Below are 18,133 nucleotides of genomic sequence, written 5' to 3'. Positions count from 1 at the left end.
AACAGTTCGGGACAAAGCCCATGTTGAATTCTATACCAAAATAGATATGTTGTCTATTAAAGAGCGGCGTGGGAGAATAATATAGGTTGCAACCCTAATGTCTTCAAGCTTAAAATCACTTAGAAGGGCTCAGAATATGCAAATTCAAGATTACACTGTTGGCAGTGAAACAGAGGTCTAACAATCAAGAATCACATCTCAGAAAGCATAGTTGGAGATTGAGACAAGATTACAGCTACAACCTATTAAAAAGTTCTAGCTCTAAACCACCTGCATCAAAAAAACATAAAACATAGCCAAATTCAAGAATTCTATGACAACAAATCTAAAACTATTATTGGTGAATGCAGTGAATCAAACTAATTTTTCTAACTTTTATTTCTTTTAGGATGATAAGAACAAGGCGTAAGGGACTTAATTTTAATATAGACAATAATCCATTTAAATTCAACCTGAATTTTTTTTTACTTAACTGTACTCACCAATAATCACCAATAATCGCCACAAGAACAATGCCCATCTTTGAAATGGTGGAATCGACTGGAGTCCCTCACTGTAATCTCCCTCCCAACTACCTTAGAGATGATCTTGATTGCAGCATGACAATCGGAACAAGCCCTTAGATTCTTCATCACTAATATTGGTGAACCTTCAGGGGTGCTGATCAATGCAAATGCTATAGCTATGCGTTCACTATGGTATTTTAAACATTCTGCTCTAGTATCCTCATCCCAGTTATGAAGGGTGCAACTAGTATCTGGTCTATAACCTTCCTCTTCCATTCTCATCGATAAGGACTCAATTTTCCTTCTGATGTCCTCCCATCTTGGATGAGACTTGTCATTTGCTGAGAAAATATGCATCTTATGGTTGATTTCCACCCAGCTATAAGCAGGTGGCTTCTTAAGTCCTCGTTCTCTCATTGCTTTCTTCACCACAGCAACTTTATCCCACTGACCAGCTTCCGCGTAGATATTTGACATGTTTACATAAGCAGAGGCATCTCTCACCTCCATCTTGAATAGCTGTTCTGCAACTTCTTTTGCCAGCTCTTGGTTTTTATGAATCCTACATGAGTTTAGAATGGATGAAAGCATAATTTCATCTGGGTTAAAGGGCATTTCAGACATCAGTTTCTTTGCTTGTCCAAAACGTCCACTTCGGCATAAAATATCAACCATAGTAACATAATGCTCTCTCCTAGGCTCCATATGGTACAATTCAGTGATACTGTTGAAATACCTTATTCCTTGATCAACAAGCCCACAATGGCTACAAGCAGTTAGGACATTAAGAAAACTTACTGGGTCTGGGCAAAGACCCTTTGAAACCATTTCCTCAAATAACCCAATGGTACCATAGCCATCTCCATTCTGAGCATAGGCAGAGATCATGGCATTCCACGACACCGTATTCCTGTCAGTCATCTCTTGGAAAGCCTTGATGGCGTCTCTCATAGAACCACATTTTGCATACATATCAAGCAATGCACTTCCACAAAACACATTGGAAAAAAATCCTGACCTATACACCAAAGAATGCAGCTGTCTTCCAAGTGAGAGTGAGGCTAAACTAGCAGTAGCCCTTAAAGTACTGGAATAAGTTGCTTGATCAGGGTTGACATGTTCCCTGCGCATTTTGATGAATACATCAAGCCCTTTTTCATGGTACCCTGTTTGTACAAGAGAAGATATCATCGCTGTCCATGGGACTGTATCCTCGTGTGAGAGAGATTGGAAGATCAGATTAGCCTCCTCAAACCGTCCACATCTAGCATACATGTCTAAGAGTGCATTTCCTACTTGAAGTTCTGATGATGCTGTTGTCACAATACACTGGGAATGAATTTGTCTGCCCATCTCCAAATTAAGTGTACAAGCCGCAATACTTAACATAGTAGAAAAGGGAAAATTCTTCCTATCAAATTTTGTCCCCTGCAAATCCTTGAAGAGCTTAAGAGACCTCTCATATTTCCCTTCCCTTGCATGGCCGGTTATGATAATGTTGCACGAAACACCATCGATTTCAGTCATTTCGTGGAAAAGTTTCTCGGCTTCCTCTACATGGTCATGTTTCGAATAAAAATCAAGCAAAGCATTGCTAACAAAAACATTCCAAAGAAAGTTTGTTTTCACCACAAAACCATGAAGTTGCTTGCCAAAAACTATGTCCCCTAACCCAACAGCAGCACTTAAAACTGCAGTAAAGGTGAACTCAGAAGGTCTGAAACCAATTTTCTGCATCGTCAGAAAAAGATCAGCAGCTTCTTCATTTAACTCAACATTTGCATACCCAGTAATCATTGCATTGTAAGTAACAGAATCTCTTTCAGACATATCACTAAAAAGCCTAAAAGCTAAGTCCAAGCAATGACACTTGCAATAACAACCCAACAAAGTATTGCACACGGTACGTGCTGAACCAAACCCCAATTTCACAACATGAGCATGTACTTGAATCACTTGGTGCATACAATCATTATCGACAAAACCCGACAACAATGTAGCAAAAGTAACAGAATCCAACATAGTCATAGACCTATACATATCAACATAAAGCTTAAAAGCGTCCAAAGGGTATCCACGGTTAGCATACCCACCAATCAAAATGGTCCAAGTCACAGTAGTTCGAGCAAACATTCCATCAAACAATTGTCTTGCAGTAACAAGATCACCAGACTTCACATAACCCGAAATCAAGGTGTTCAAAGATATCACATTTCTGTTTGGCATTTCATCAAACAGTTGGTGTGCTTTGTAAAGTTGACCTGTTTTGATGAGTTTTTCAATCTGGAAATTAGTGCGACTTGTATTGGGGTCAAACCCCGTTTTGATGATTCGAGCATCAATGACATGTTTGGTATTGGATGTTTGGGTTCGTATACAAGATGATATTTTGTGGACTGCATTAGTCCAATACTTATGGTTCATAAGAGATTTGAGCATTGAGTAGTCTGCGACAACTGAGAAAATGCAGCAATGCCGCCACTACTGTAATTTCTTCATCACCCAACGTTGCGGCATTGCAAAATTGAGAAACTCAAATTGGCTCACTTCATTGATAGATAGCAGATTAGTTGTTCCAAGGAGGAGGACGTGTTCTTTTTTGGAGAAGTATTGGCGCATAGAGCGTATGTGCCATTGTGCCAATGTAACAAATAGTTTGACTTTGTTTTTCTTTTGTTTATGTTTTTGGTTTTTAGAGAGCTACGAGGATACGGTGAGAATTGATCCTAGAATTTTCTGGAATAGGATGACATTTTTTTAAACAAGTGGAACATAAGAAAAAACGATGATACAAAATTTGATGGAAAAAAGTATCATTACATGCATAATGTGATAATGAGCCTTGTTCACATTTACTGAAATGAACTGAACTGACTGGAGCTTAACTGGCTACCACTGTACCATTCAGGGAAAGAAAAAAAAAACCCCAAAATGTCCTCATATGTGCATGTGAAACACATAGACTCTATGCGCCTAGATACACTTCAGGGATAAATACAAGTTTCTCTTAATTTACTCGAACTTTTTTTTTTACACTATTTACTCGAACTTAGAGTATTCCATCTGTTTTTTTTTTTTTTTTTTTTTTAAGTGTCCCATTAGAGATTTTGGCACTATTTATTAAACATACTTTGACTAATGTTTGTGAAATATACATTACAATTAAAAAAAAAAAAAAAAAAAAAAAGGAATTTTGTCAACAACTACCAATGTAGGTCTTTGTTTTGACAACAAATATCTTTAAAAATATTTTATTAAAACAAATACGACAAACTTGTAACAAATTAGAGTAGCACTACCACTCTTACATTTCCGGCTAAAATCTCTGTTGAGGGGATCCCACTTTATACCATTCCCTCAAATATTTGTTTTTCTCTCCTACCTATACTGCTTTTTTTTCGTTTCACACCTGAGCCCCCTCACAAAAAATTATTGAGCAAATTTCTTCCTTTTTTTCACCAATTGAGCAAGAGGAATAATCTCTGGAACATTGGTAGATTGGGGATTTTAATAATAGGTTTTAGGAGGGAAAAATATGTTTTGATGACTATAATCATTTTAGATAATCAAGTGATACAATAGTTAAGCTTGACTACTCGAGTATTACCTTTTGAGGATTAAATTAAAAATCTCAAATTAAATATGTTATTTCTAATATTAAAAGAATACGGGTTTTTCATATACTCGGAGAAATAGGTTTTTTTTTTTAAAAAAAAAATTAAAACTATTAAGTATCGGTAAAAATATCTTCTCAAAATAATATGAAATACAAAAAAGGAAAAAATTATATTGCTAAAAACAAGTTAACTTAGGTAAAATAGGTTAGTTTAGAGTTTGTGAGCTACATTTTTAATCAAGGGGTTATCTTTATTCATGTAATATTTGTACGAAAAAAAAGAAAAAAACCTTCAAGAGCAAAAGGAATGACGACGACTTTAGCTTGGGTAGGAGTTTTTGGGGTTTTTGGCAGTTAGAAGGGCTTTCGGCGGTAGTGGTGAGAAAGGGTTTCAATGGTACGACATTTTTCAAGGTGATGGGTATGGTGGTTTCGGGTTGGGATATGGGTAGGGGGTGATTTCGGGGATAGCTTTTGCTCGGCGGAGTAGTTTTTGGTAGTTGGGGGTTGGACTGCCGTTTTCGGGGGTTTAGGGTGGCGGTTGACCGGTTTTTGGTGGGGCTAGGGTGAGGCTTAGGGTTTCACGGTGGGTGGGGGTGGCTAGTGGGTTTTTTAATTTTATTTAATTTTTTAAACCAATTAAAAAATGACATGTGGCACCTTAAATTATCAAAACCGATTACCAATAGGTTAGGCACTAATAGAGGAAGATCTCCTATAATAGTGGGATTATTATATAATAATCGAACTGGCCAAACTTGGGATTATTAGAATCAAATTTCCTTAAAAAATTTATTTGATAATAAATTCTTTCTTTCTGGCAAGATTTTCTATAATTTTTTTTTGGAAACCTTCTACATTTTGATGATATCCTCAACATGTAAAGACCCTTAGTGAGAATAAAAATTTAATTGATGATTAACACCTTCTTAAATTCAAGATTCACTACAATTTATTTGTAGTACATCATGATGATGTCATCAACATGACAATACATGACATTAGGACTTCTTCCAGAGCCACACCCCATTGATATCCTATATCAACCAAATGTTGTTGATATAATGGCAAACTTGTAATATTTGCGAACTTTTTCTGAATTCCACAATTTCAGTAGTGGAAGTATGACGTGGACTCCGTTTTTGTAATTGTTTAATATAAACTTATTACGGTACTGCAATTTGACGAATAGTTAACGCCATCCCTTCTAATTGAACAATTAACTTCCTAGATGGATGAGGAGAGAGAATAACAGAGCTTGCTGCTCGTCATACGGGAGAAATATGGTTGTCGGCGGTGGATAATATTGTACCAACGTCGCCCAAACACTAAAATAGCAACAATATTTCGCTTGATACATGGAGTGCAGGAGAGAGATTATGCTAGATTTTGCCACTTAGACTCGAAATCTCAAAGTAAGTAATTATAGCTTTCTTTTCTTTCCGTAATTAGCTAATTAAGTTAACTTATGGTCACTTCTTGGTTATATTGGACGTAATTCAGACATAATTGTAGTTTAATTGGACATTTTGAATTTTTGGGATTTTGGGTGAATCTTGATTATTCTTTTAGGTTAATTATGCTTCCAAATTTCAGTAACAGATAATTACCTTTCTAGTGTGTAGTTTTCAAACTGATTTTGAGTACATATATTTGAATTCTGCTTGTATTTTATAGTTTTAATGAACACTTAAAATTAGACTATAGGTTAATGCAGGGGACCCTTCTTTGGAATAATTTGAAGTTTTAAAATTAGACGATCGGAGCCGACTATCACACCGGCGTTGCACTCCTGAAAAAACATCAGTCCACCATGGTTGCTGCACTGAGTCCACCATGGTTGCTGCACTGAGAGAAGACCCCCAAACTTTAATATCGAGGAGAGAGAAAAAGACGTTAACGAAAAGTGAAAGAAGTTAACTGCTGTTAACGTGCCTCGCACCCCAAAACGGAGGAAATATAACGGGTTGATATCCCTATTCCAATCGTGCCCTTACTTTAATGACTGATTTGACGATAAGGCCCTTATATCAACGCGGTTGGTTGATATAGTATATCAATATGTATTTGCTCCTTCTTCCATGGTGGTAGGTAGAGTTGGGCACGGGCTGGGCCGCTCCACGGGCAGCACGAGCATAACACGAAAGTTGTCCAATACAGCACGAGCCTGCAACCGAACCGAAACGGAACGAAAACAGACGAGTGGACCGCATGTCGTGCCGTAAACACAAATCAAAAATTTTTGCCCGAACACAACACTAGGCTGTGGGCGGCACAAATCTTTGATCCACGGCACGGCCCATCAGTACGATTAATAAAATTATAATAATAAAAAATAAAAATAATTATAACAATTAAAATAACATATATGATAATAAAGAACTATAATAAGAATAATAAGAATAATAAAAAGAAACATAGTAATTTTATAATAAAAAGAACATAATATAAAATAATAAAATTACTTAAATAATATATCTTGGAAAAAATAAACTTAAGGCTGCAAGGGCCCGATACGGCACGACATGCTAGGCACGTTGGCCATGCCGTGACGTGGCCTGGGATTGGGTGTGCCATTTAGTGGTCAGACACATCACGACCCACCAGCTCCTAGGTCTGACACGACATGACCCACCTCCTAGTACATCAACTCATCAAGGCATATCAAGACAAAATTTTTTAAAAATAGAGTGTGTGCATTTCGTTAACATAAATAAATAAAAATAAAAATGAATGTTACGTACGTTTTTGTCATTTAACTTTGAATTTATTTTATTTTTTACTAACATAACACTTTGAATTAATGAGGTACTCTCTCCGACGATTTTATTTGTCACTTTGAAGGAAAATCAGGGGAATTAAGGTGGAAAATGTGAAATAATGAAAATATATGGGAAAGTGAAAGTCCCAATCAATAAAGTAATAAAAGTGCATGGGAAATTTCAATTAAAAATGTAATTAAAGTACATGGGAATGAGAAATTGAGTGATTGAAGAGTACATGTAATCATTTTAGTCAAAAGTTGACACAATTCTTATGGAAAATGTTAAGGTAAAATAGGAAGATAACTTAATAGGGACAAAAAAAATGAGGGTATAAAAGTCTTTTTATGAAAATATGAAATGTAGCAAACATTTAGGGGCCCCTAAAATGGCAAAAGTGACAAGCAAAAGGAAACGAAGGTAGTATTTTTTTTTTAAAAAAACTAGGGCAGCTAACGCGCTATAGTTAGCCATATCCGAAATCTCTTTCGGTTTAGACTTACATTAAAATTTTAGTTATTAGCAACACAATGAGAGAGAATTTTTTTAAAATTATATTTTGGGGTATTAATGTCCACACATTATTTTTAATAGATAAAATAAAGAGGTAATTATCATTAATGAGGGCAAATAAGTTAATAAATATTTTAGATAGTATAATTGTCCAAACACTATTCATTTAAAAAACTTGTACATAATTAATGAGGGTATATATGTAATACACATTTTAAAGAGTATAATTGACTTACATTATTCATAAAAGTAATTTTGTACTTTTAATAAGGTAGGGAAAGGTAGGAGATTCCAACCAAAAAAATAGAAGGAAACTTTATATTATACTCCCCCCGTTTTTAAATACTTGTTCCACTTTCCTTTTTCCAGCCGTTTTTAAATACTTGCTCCATTTCCTTATTTAGAAGGCTTTTATAATACTTAATTCATTTCTCTTAACTAGTGGGACCCAAGTTTATTACTTTTAGATTCTCTCTCCTCCAATTTACCTTCTACTAACCCCACTATCTTCATATTTTAACACTTTCTTCAAATTCCCCTAAAACTTCGCGCATGGAGAAATGGAGCAAGTATTTAAAAACGGAGGGAGTAGTAGCTTTACTAGTTTAATCTTGCGCGTTGCACGAATTAAATAGATATTATTTGTTTAAAATTGTGATCAATAATCTTTATTCGAAAAAGTATAATCATAATCTCATTAATTAATTTTGAAAGAAATATTGTATTTGTTTAGTTTTAGAACTTATGAGGAAAAAAATAGAGAAAAAGATGATGATGTCAAAAATAATTTTGGCGGGAAAATTTTTTATAAATAGCTGACAAGTGTCCCTTAATAATGTCAACATGTTTTGTTTTAGTAATAGTTAATAGATAAGGAAAACAGTTGAAACACATAAATATGGGGATTATTAAATTTTCCTTATTATTATTGTTAGAATCAAGAAGAATGACAACTCCAACACGCCATGCATGCAGAGTGACAACTCTAATACTCCATGCATGGCTCAACTTATGACAACTCAAATACTTCATGCATGCCTCAACTTATAACAACTCCAATACTCCATGCATTAGGGATGAGCACATATCGGATATTCGTACCCAAAATTTAGATAATTGATTCAAGATATTTAGGGATATCCAAAAATTTCGGATCGGATGGTTCTGATATCCACTATCTGGCCTTTTTATAATATGGTTAAAATTCTAATTACTCCCTCCGTTTTCTTTTATATGCATCAGTATAAGATGCACGGAGTTTTAGGCAACTCAATTTCTGGTATCAATTTAATAAAGATTGAGAATATTTTATTATAATCAATGGAAAGAGAAAGAAAAAAGAAATGTTATTTAATTTGATGGGGACCAGCTCTTTTGCAGGGGGTGGGGGGGAGGGGTGGGGAGTGAGTGATGTACAGCTAAGCAAAAGGCATCCTTTTACTTTCCTCCCAAATTGTTGGCGGTAAAACCAAAATTTCAGATTACAATTGAACAAAATTTCATCTAAAATTTAACTCAACAATTATTACAATGCCAAAATTTCAGCCAAAATTTTCAGCCTAAAATTTTAATTTTAAATGTGACTAGAAGTTTGCCTCCCACTTCTTCATTTGTTTCTCCTATTTAAGGTTCTTTAATGCGATCCACCAACCTTATTTGTCATTCCTGAAAACAAAACAAAACAAAACACGACAAAACAAAAAAAAACACACACAGCAAAAACAGAGAAAACAAAAGAAGAAATTAATTGGGGGGGGGGGAGTGAGTAGTGCATCAATCCAAGCTTTATTATCCATTTGTATCACTAGCTTGGATATACCTTTGTCCACTGCCATCCTAAGTCCCACCTCCAAAGCAAGCAGCTCAGCACGGTAAGCAGAACACACCCTAAAGTTGGCTAAAGATGCCTTAATGAATCTGCCATAACAGTCACGCAATAAGCCACCACCTCCAGCTTTACCAGGTGAGCCTTTGGCAGCACCATCTGTGATAAGAGCTACCTAACCACCTGGTGGAAATAACCATTTGACCAGTACTTCCCTACGCATGGGACCACCATTCACAGAAGATTGCTCATCAGTCAAGCTCATAAGCACCTTCTAATACTCATCAGCTTTGCTTCGAATATAAGCACCTTTGTCAAAGGGGCTGTCATTATCTCTTCCAAACAATGGCCATTGCGCCACTTCCAAATCCACCAAATTAAAGGTTGAGTGCAAAACATGTAGGCCATTTCTCATAATAATTAAGTCCCTCTGCTTTCAAATTGCTAATTAACCAACTCTGTAAATTGCCACCAAAGAAAGAGTCATATCTGGCTACACCCCCAACACTTGTAACACCCCAATAATTCTCTCTTTAAACCTGTGAGGACCCTGAACAATATTCAAGAGAATTACTGGCGTGCTACCACCATGTGTTCAAACGTTAAAGCTTTATCAGAAAATAGCACCGGAAAAACTAAATCAGCTATAAATAAATTTCAAAACAAACGAATAAAACCAAATTAAGTATTACAAGTTGGAACCATTAAGGCCCTTACTCAAAATCCAAACTAGAAGTTGAACAAAATTAAAACCGAGTTTAAAAAATAAATTCAAAGATAGTAGCAAAATAAATTGTGTAAAATAACCAACACTCCCCTCAAAACCCCACAACCCTAATGCGGATGCTGCATGTGTAAGAACCTGTAGTTAATCTGCTCCCCAATATTACAAGTGTAAAAATTGGATCGTCACAGGGTCATTGAAAGGCGAAGGCCATGACCAAAGAAAGACACACACACACAAAAGCACGCAATCAGCAAAGCTAAGCACATACAAGCTGTGAAACAGAATAAGAAATCCATGACATGCTACTAATTATCAATCCTCATGCATCATTAAGTTATAGAATCAACACACAACTCAATTATCAATTCTATTTAGACTTCACTAGGTAATAATAGCTAACTCATTTCAATTTATTCATTGGATTAAGCAATAGACAAGGTTGTCCAACCCATACTCCATTTGGAACATCAATAAAGAAAACCCCATGCCTCCTTTCGGAAACATCAATTAACATCCAACGACCACGGACGCGACTCCGTGACCGTAGTTAGTATGAGATCTCACCTAACTCCTAGTTTTAAGAAAAATATTTGAAATAAGAGACTCGTAGATCAGACGGCCTCAAGAAAAGTACACGGCTAATACCCCATGTACCCCAACCCCTGATTGTCATTACTCCAGATGTGCACCAATCCAGAGTTTTATTGCTCATCCATCTTGCACTTTACGTAATTTACAGGTTTAGATGTAGTGATGACTCATGCAAACAATACAATCAATCCAATATCAATTCAATCAAGTAAACAAGTTTCCAATTTCATTTCTTGATTTATAAGTGACATGCAACATTTATTATTTATTCCTTTAACTACCTCGGTGTATAAATACCTTGAGTGCATAAAGCACCCCAAAACCTTAAGCTCGTCTTATAAGACTTTAAGAAACTCCCTCTACTCAAATCATAATTAGTTCATGAAAGAGTATCAAAATTAACCTCTGGAACCATTATCAAAATTAATTCCACTTATAGACAACAAGGAATTCATAACCTTTATTAATCATATCATATCCAATTGATAAGAAAATCACTTTATACATTACCCACAACCGTAGTCATATACTTATATCTCATTATGTCTCATACACATCATACGGAAATCACAATGTATAACCAAACAATTAAGACCAGTCTTCTCTATACATGATACTAAGTTCTCGATACATCCCTAAACATGCATCTAAGGTTTCGTAACTCATACGTACCTTAAGTAAACGAATTGTTTGGCCACTTTACCAACTAGAAATCACCTTCTATAAAGTCCTCTCTTAAACCAAACAACAATAATTCAATCAATACCCAAGTGATTAAATTTACAGCAATACCAAACTACTTTGAAATCCCTTAAATCATTAAAATAATACCTTTAAATTGTTCATAATAGTCAAAGTTAATAATTTAATAGTTCAACTATAAGTTTATATGTTAAAATCATGAAAATATAGCTTATAACATGAATTTCCAACAACTTTAAAGTAAGGAATATAATCTGAAAATTAAGTTTAAGATAATAAAACAACCTCATAAACATGTCTACTTAAAATAATTATTATTTAGTAGATTAGTATGTTAAAACCCTATAAATCCATCATAAAACCGTGATTTAAAACCTTTAAAATCAAGACTAAAAATCTGAAAATTTAATTTAATAATAGAATGTATAAATACAACAATCTAAACTTGAAATATATAATTAGAATTCAATTAGTTTCATAAAACCTCAATCAAACCTTCAAATTTCACAACTTAAACCCTAAAATATATATAATTCAAATCTGAAAATTTATTTATAATCAAAATAATTGAACTTAAACATAATTTACACATAATATAATTAGATAACTTAATCAGCACGTTTTAAACCCTAAAACCATGAAAAATCAACATTTAAACCCCTAATTTTTAATTAAACCAAATCTGAAATTTTATTCAATTAATTAAACATGATAAAACTCATAAATTTATAATCTTTTGTAATTTATACATAATATCAAAGCCTAATAACAATAATTTTATAATTAAAAACCAATAAAAATTGAAGTTTTAATTAAAATAACAAGGAATAAAAAGAAGAGAAATAAGGGGAAAGAGAAGGGAGGAGGCGAACTGCAAGGTTGTTGGGCGGCGCAGCGGCGACAGCAGGGCGGCAACGGTAGTCCGGCGGTGCTGGGCGGCGGTAGGAACTGTAGCAGCAGTTTTTTTTTTTTTCCTTTTTCTCGTGAAATCAGTAGGAAGAGGAGAAAGAATATGAAAGCTTTTCTCTTCTTTTTTTTTTACGTGAGATGGAGGAGAAGAGTTTGGGTTTTGAGGTTTTTATTTGGGCTTTAGTTTCCTAATCCAAGTAGGAGTAGGATTGGTATAGGCTTGAATAAGATTAAATATTGGGCTAACATAAACTTAAAAGAGAATTATAATTTAGACTAAGACTTAATAATTTAGCTTACTAATAATGAAAATATTGTTACTTTTTCATCAAAACAATTCAAACTATAAAATTAAAATAAAATAAAAATTATTTGTATAAATAATAAATAAATATAATTTAATTAGTTTGAAAATACGGGGGATTACAACACTTGCCCAAATTTCCTTGGCCTTGCTACAATTACGAAGTAAGTGAAGGAGTGTTTCATCCTCATGAGTTGAACAAAGAGAACACCGAGGATCATCAGTCAGATGTCGTTTAAAACGGTTGGCATTGCATTACAAACGATCCTGAAAAACAAGCCACAAGAACATTTTAACACGCTGCTGCACCAGAACGTTCCATGCTAAATCCCATTTGGGATCTTTTAAGGTCTGATCCTTATTCCTCATAATGTTTACAGCATTTTGACAGAAAATTTCCCTGATTGAGTACCTCTCTAGAACCTGAGATCATCAACATTCGAGTCTTTATAGACTTTGTGCGCTGCAATCAGTTTCAGTACTTGGGGGGGAGCAAATTGGCAAATAAATCCCACTTCCATTCCCCTTCGGCTGACCACATTTCATCAACGATTGCTCCATCAATAGCATCCGGGACAAGGCATATAGTTAATTCTCTTAGAGGAGAATTGGTCACCCAGCAGTGATCCCAAAATAAAGTTCTTTTGCCATTGCCAATAGCAACGCCCAACATTTTTTTTATCCAATGAGCATTTTCAGTAATTCCTTACCAAACATTTGACATATTTGTGGTTGGTGTGAACATATCAATCTCACACCTACCCTTGCAATACTTAGCTCTGAGAACTCTAGACCAAAGAGCATCCGGCTCCGAAAAAACCCTCCACCACAGCTTAGTGAGAAAGGCATAATTAAGTTGTCGGGATGAACGAATACCAAGTCCTCCATTATTTTTCGGCTGCTGTAAAGTCTCCAAAGAGAGCAGGTGGATGCGATTATGTTTTTCCGTGCCACCCAATATAAACCTTCGGGTTTTTTATCGATGTCATCACAAATTCCAAGGGGAATCTTGGCTGTCTGCATAGAATAATTCGCCATGGTGGTGATAGCAGACTTGGCTAGAGTAACTCTTCCCGCAAGGGAGAGGTACTTGGTTTTCCACCCAAGTCGTCGATCGATTTTTTCTCAAATATGGGCAAAAGTTGCCTTTGTGACTCTACTGGTAAGTGTGGGAATCCCTAGATAAAGCCCCAAGTCTGCAGTCGATTCCATCCCTAGAGCCTGACTAATAGAAGAAGCATCAGCTTGAGAGGCATTGCGGGAAAAGTAAACACATGATTTAGGAAGACTCACGCGCTGACCCGAGGCTGCACAAAATCTGTCCAGGCAGTCTTTAACAACCAGAGCTTGTTCGATAGAGGCTTCAGCCTGGAGTATTAGATCGTCGGCGAAGAGAAGATTAGAAAGCAAAGGCCCCCTCTACTAGCATATATGGGTTTCCAATTGCCATTGAAGATAGCCTCTTCAATAACTTGGTTGGGACGCTCCATGCAAATAACAAATAGATTAAGTGATAACGGATCACCTTGTCTAATGCCACGGGTAGGATAAAAGGCGTTTTTTTCCCCATTCCAAAGTAACTGCATAGATGGTGAAGTCACACAATCCATGATAATTTCGACCAAACCGATAGAAAAATTCATCTCCTTGAGGGTATCACAGATAAAGGACCATTTGAGACGATCGTAGGCCTTTTCGAAATCGATTTTGATAGTCATGTATCCTTTCCCACTTTGCTTGCGTTTCATAGTGTGGATGACCTCTTGAACAATGACTATGTTATTCGTTATTTGCCTCCCGGGAACAAAACTTGCTTAAGATGAGGATATGAGTTTTGGTAAGATAGGTTTTAATCGGTTAAAAATAGCTTTAGTGATGATCTTGCATGTATGTGACATTACACAAACTGATCGGTCGAAATTGAGAGAGGGACTCCGGTTTATCAATCTTGGGTAAGAGAACCAAGAATGTTTCATTAAGCGAATCGGGAAGCCCTTTGCCCTCTAACACTGACAGCGCCATAGAGTATACATTAGGAGCAACAACCTCTCAATTTTTCTGGTAAAAATTGGATTGGAAACCATCGGGTCCGGGTGCCTTTAAAGCCCCCATATTACTACCACATCAATGTCACACTTAGAGAACGGCCTGCACAACCTCTCCCAATAAGCATTTGAGAGTTCCTTGCACACACCCGTAGGAATGTTACACTCCACTGGAAGACCATCATCAGAAAAGAGCGAGGCAAAATGTAGACACCTAAAAATGTCTCCCCAAAACCAAACCCGATGATGAACAATCTTTCACCACCACTATTGGTCGGGTTTAGTATTTAATCCCGAGAGTGCTTAAAAATCATATTCATATTTAATTAAATCCGTATTTTTGAATAACTCATGGATCAGTCTTGATGTTTGGTAAAAGCATAGTTTTAATTTTGGCCCAAACCTTTTTAATATATTTATTATTTTAGCCCGATCTTAATAAATCAGAAAAATGGCCCGAAATTATTAATCGGCACCTAAAAATGCTGATTAGAATTAGGGTTAAATTTAAATTTAGACGGAAAAGGACAGAAATGTCCCGTGTCACGGCAAGAAATACCGCGCCACGGGAAACATTGCCGTCTGACGGCAGAGTGTCCCGTGTCACGGGAAATCTGATGTGACACGGGTACAGTGTGTGTCCTTTCCGTGTAAACCCTAACGCGTTTTCTTTTCCCGTGTGTTAAAAATTATCCCGTGTCACATAAAAGTACACCGTGTCACGGGAATATTTCCCGTCTGACGGTGTTATGTACCGTGTCACGGTACACTTTGCCGTGTCACGGGATACAGTTTTAGGGTTTCTGTCATTTTAGGGTTCCGTGTGCTCCCTCAGCACATTTTCCCTATAAATAACCCCTCATTTCTGATGTACGGGGCATCAAATAATTCTCTCATTTTCTCTCTTATGCTCTAGCCTAAACACTAGCCTACCCTTCTCTTTCAAAATACCTTCCTTAAGCACTCCCAGGAGTCCATACTTTACCCGAGGTTCTGTCCTTAAGCCACGGTGTGAAAGGTAGAACTGTTTGAGGGTTTGGCCTCAAATCAATTCTCATTCACTTTAATTTAATTTCATTTTAATTGTTGTTTAATTATTTTCCTTGAAGTTACTAACGCGTTTATTGTTTTTATAGTAGCAAGCAAGCAAAATCAAAGTAAGGAATCATGTTCCTTTTATTTCTATTGTTATTCTAACGGTTTTATATTGTTGGATTATTGCTATATTGCTTCCAATATTAATGTTCATTCTATTATTTATGATCACCATATTGCATGTTTAAAGGGAATATGTAATTGAAATCACGCCTAATAAGATAATTTGGATAACCGGTTTAGGTTCCTTTAATCTTGTTATTTAATCAAGTGATCACAATATATTAGAATTATGTGTTGCATTAATATTCAACCAATTTAGCAAAATAATAGTTTGGAGCAAATTGAATATTTTGTTTGTATGCCTTTGAGATCACAGGAATACTTTTCACAATAAGAATCGAGTAGAGGCCAATACGGGCGAATGTGACTCCATGACTCACTTCGTACCATCATCCCCGATCCTCCTTTCGTGGTTCCGAACCATATGGAGTTAGTAATCTCATGGATTATGAATGGGGTGTAACCTTCACGGGTCAATCGTTGTTGCCTATCGTTGTCCCTTAATCGTGGTTGCCTTTTATGATCCGTGAACGGTTTACAAGTTCCTTAAAAACTTGTTGGCGGCTCCCTACTTTCCTTGTCCCTAATCGTTGTCCCTAATCGTATATGTCAATTCCCACTTCCTATGAGTGCCAAGCATATTCACCACTATGCTTTAACGTAGGCGCACTTCAAACGACGCCTACAATTTGGCGACTCCACTGGGGAGGATTCTTGGTTATTTACTGATTTGAGTGATCGGTATTTAATCGAGATGAGTGGATGAGACTTGAAAGATTCTTGAAAAATATTCCTGTGATTAATTTGGCATTTTTGCATAAACATCGACGTTTTAACGTCGAATTTGGATCTGTCCCGTAGGAAAAATTGAATAACTTGATTGCGTACGAAGAAAAATAGGGCACCAGTCAGATTTTCTGACTGCCGTGTCACGGCACAGTCTGCCGTGTCACGGTACAATGTACCGTCTGACGGTGCACTGTACCGTGGCACGGGAAATTTTGCCGTGTCACGACAGTTCTAAAATCAGTCCAGTGGTTTATTTTCTCTTCTCACAGTTGACTTCCTTCGATTTTTCTGAAAAAACGTATGTGTTCTACATACGTCTTAGCCCCGGGGAATTTAAGCTCTATCAACCCAAAAACGCTCATGGCAATAAGGGTTCATCCGAGTTATTAAATCCACCCAAACCATGGAGTCGAGTTCGATTTCATCACGAACTCGCGGAGCCGCCCGTTGGCATACACCCTCAAGGGAGGCTGCCTTGCTAACGCGTCCAAACTCTTAACCATGGTACCCTTTTGACACCCAAAGCTTGACCATAGTCGAACGTAGAACTTGACTTTAGGTTGAGAACTTGATCATAGGTTTGCGTCATTGTGACTAAATGCTACGTGGTTTATTTGATACTAACCCACATGTGTTTGTTCATTTTGTTTTGGACTAATCTATGACCGAGGGTTTTTATTTCCGCTTAGTAATTAGAACGGACTATAAAATTAATTAAAATCTGGAAAGTAGGCCTGGAACTGAGCACCGCGTCACAGCAAGTCTGCCGTGACACGGTGAACAGTGCCGTGGCACGGTACGTTCTGCCGTCTGACGGTGGGTTGTACCGTGTCACGACAGTCAGCACCATGACACGGTGCCCAGGAAAATGTCCCGTCTGTCTTTTTGGTTCAGTGTGCGTGCGTATGTGGTCTATGTGTCCAGTTTGGTGTCAAGTATAGCTGTACGGTCATAACACGTGTCCATAACCCCACGTAATCACTCACAAGCCGTGTCGAGTTCACACACTTTTTTCCTCGAGTCTCTCACCATTTTGTTCGTGACCGTACGTTAGGAAAGTCTCGTGTTCGTTTTTCCGTTTTTTTTTTAGGAGTAAGTCGGATGGTATCCTCCCATACATACTTTTTTTTGTGAAAACTCTTTCTCTTTCCCTTTTTATTTTTTTCCCATACATACTTTTTTTTGTGAAAACTCTTTCTCTTTCCCTTTTTATTTTTTCCGGATGGGTCAAGGATAAGTTTAGTCATTAAATGTGCGTTCATTTCAATGTCACAGCACTTGGTCAAGAAGCAGGGGTAGACTATTACGATTTGAGTCGCTACCTCAACAACCTAAGAGGCGTACAAGAAAACCACCACAAGCATCTCCACGAAGCCCATCTCCCATTTAATTTCAACCAATGGCCACCAAAGAAGATATGGAAAACCTTAACCGTGCCGTTGACAGGTTGGCTGCTATGATGGAATCGCTCACTACCAGGGTTCACACGGTAGAACAGAACAATCAAAGCAATACTGCTGCAGCTGCGATAGACAAAATCAGGGAACAAATGAGCAAGATTTCTGAAGAGTTCACCTATGTGGAACAACCTGCCACTTCTCTAAACATAAGGGACAAACTTCCTGAGAAGTTTTCCATTGCTGACATTCCTAAGTTCAAGCCTACTGATAACCCTATGTTTCACTT

General features: G+C 36.7%; 1 protein-coding gene across 1 annotated transcript; it reads right to left on the bottom strand.

Moving 5' to 3' along the window:
• Nucleotides 1-488: 488 nt before the first annotated feature.
• Nucleotides 489-2,930, bottom strand: LOC145603099 (putative pentatricopeptide repeat-containing protein At2g01510). The gene has a single exon (XM_081659219.1). The coding sequence runs from the start codon at nt 2,928-2,930 to the stop codon at nt 489-491; it is 2,442 nt and encodes an 813-aa protein (XP_081515345.1).
• Nucleotides 2,931-18,133: the final 15,203 nt, after the last annotated feature.

This window comes from Chenopodium album, chromosome 21 (genome assembly GCF_948465745.1).
Source record: "Chenopodium album chromosome 21, dcCheAlbu1.1, whole genome shotgun sequence".
Lineage (NCBI taxonomy): Eukaryota > Viridiplantae > Streptophyta > Magnoliopsida > Caryophyllales > Amaranthaceae > Chenopodium > Chenopodium album.
Note: the sequence above shows the minus strand (reverse complement) of the source record. Positions and strands in the feature narration are given on the sequence as shown.